The 1,408-nt window shown below is 43.9% G+C and overlaps 1 protein-coding gene across 2 annotated transcripts; it reads left to right on the top strand.

Moving 5' to 3' along the window:
* The first annotated feature begins 295 nt into the window (after positions 1-295).
* On the top strand, positions 296-1,408 carry LOC127150049 (uncharacterized). Of its 2 annotated transcripts, XM_051086783.1 has the most exons (4): positions 296-405; positions 496-711; positions 787-978; positions 1,060-1,408. In XM_051086783.1, the coding sequence occupies exons 1-4, from the start codon at positions 358-360 to the stop codon at positions 1,336-1,338; spliced, it is 735 nt and encodes a 244-aa protein (XP_050942740.1). In that variant the 5' UTR covers positions 296-357; the 3' UTR covers positions 1,339-1,408. The 2 variants fall into 2 exon arrangements, with proteins under 2 accessions (XP_050942740.1, XP_050942739.1); XM_051086782.1 differs by having other exon boundaries at positions 365-711.

Genomic DNA, 1,408 nt, shown 5'->3' on the forward strand with positions numbered 1-1,408 from the left:
TTTGAGGAGGATTTAGATAACATTGCGGGAAGGTCGTCATCTGTGGGCGACAATACGGGTGAGTCTAAGAATTTTCTTCATTTTTAACTTACAAATATTTCATGTAGGGGTTTCTAACTTTATATGTTATTGTCTATTTATTGAGCAGGGTCTTCTTCTCAACAAACGACTCCGACTCCTAGAAGACGTGCGCAATCTTGACTCTTAGAGTTAGAGCGCCACGTTGCAATAAATGGGCGCATTCTGATGACGATCGCCCCTGGAGCGGAGAAGCCTATTTCTCCACACGTCGTTTGCTTCAGCCAGGCGATAGGCGTGTGCGTGCGAAAGACATTTCCCGTCCGCTGTCTTAAGTGGATGGACGTTGGGAGAGAATACATTGAGGTCGTCAAGGGCGACCTCCAGGTAATTAAATGCACTACACATTTATATATGATTTCATTTGAAACATATCTAACTTTAACCAATCTAATGTGTTATGTTTGTAATGTGCAGCGATTGTTTGTGCTTGATTTCAATGATCAAGCAATGAACAGGTTTGTTGAGCATCAGATGCTCACGACCTTTAAAGAGTTCCAGGCCGACTGTCATAGACATTTCAAAAAGTACAGCGACCCGGAGGAGGCTCGTGCCAACCCACCAAACGCATTGGTTGGACGTGATGAGGATTGGCACTTCCTCTGCGACCATTATATCAGCCGTGCATTCCAGGTATTTGTCATGATTAATTATGATAACAAGTTTTTATATGTATAAGAAATAAACAATATAATTGTTTTAATGCAGGAGCAATCACGGACAAACAAGGCTGCTAGACAGAAGCAGCCTTACAATCATAGTAGCGGGTCCAAGTCGTTTCTACAACGACAGTATGAGCTCCCTGAAAGAAGAGGGCAGCCGGTCGATCGTGTGGAATTGTTCCGGGAAACACACGTTCGAGCTGGGACATTCGTGTCGCAAGCCGCCGAGGATGCGCATGTAAGTTATACCCTTATTAATTATCCACTTTTATTATATATTTTTGCGCGTTACCTAACATAATTTTTAAATTTGTTGCAGAATCAAATGCTGGAACTCCAATCCCAGCCTACCCCAAAGGGTAGTCAGCCACTCTCTGAGGATGAGATATGCGATCAGGTGTTGGGTAGACGACCAGGCTACTCAAAAGGCCTTGGTTGGGGACCTAAGCCGAAGGCCCGCAGAACGGCAAGTGCAAGCAGTTCGTCGACATCTTGTTCGCAGTCCACACAAAAAGAGATTGAATTACAAGCTAAACTTCATGAAGCTTTGGAACGGATTGAAGTACAAGATAGAAATCACCAAGCATTAGCTTCATAAGTGGAAGCTATGAAAAAGATGATTGAAGACCTAACTCGTGCACAACAGGGACCACCACATGATCCCTAGC

The sequence above is a fragment of the Cucumis melo genome, chromosome 6 (assembly GCF_025177605.1).
Source record: "Cucumis melo cultivar AY chromosome 6, USDA_Cmelo_AY_1.0, whole genome shotgun sequence".
Taxonomy (NCBI): Eukaryota; Viridiplantae; Streptophyta; class Magnoliopsida; order Cucurbitales; family Cucurbitaceae; genus Cucumis; species Cucumis melo.

Bases quoted from the DNA above. Each gene is read 5' to 3' on its own strand.
- LOC127150049 (XM_051086782.1), top strand. From the start codon at position 433: ATGATTTCATTTGAAACATATCTAACTTTAACCAATCTAATGTGTTAT. The intron at 712-786 runs GTATTTGTCATG...GTTTTAATGCAG, and splicing joins ATATCAGCCGTGCATTCCAG to GAGCAATCACGGACAAACAA. The intron at 979-1,059 runs GTAAGTTATACC...AATTTGTTGCAG, and splicing joins AAGCCGCCGAGGATGCGCAT to AATCAAATGCTGGAACTCCA.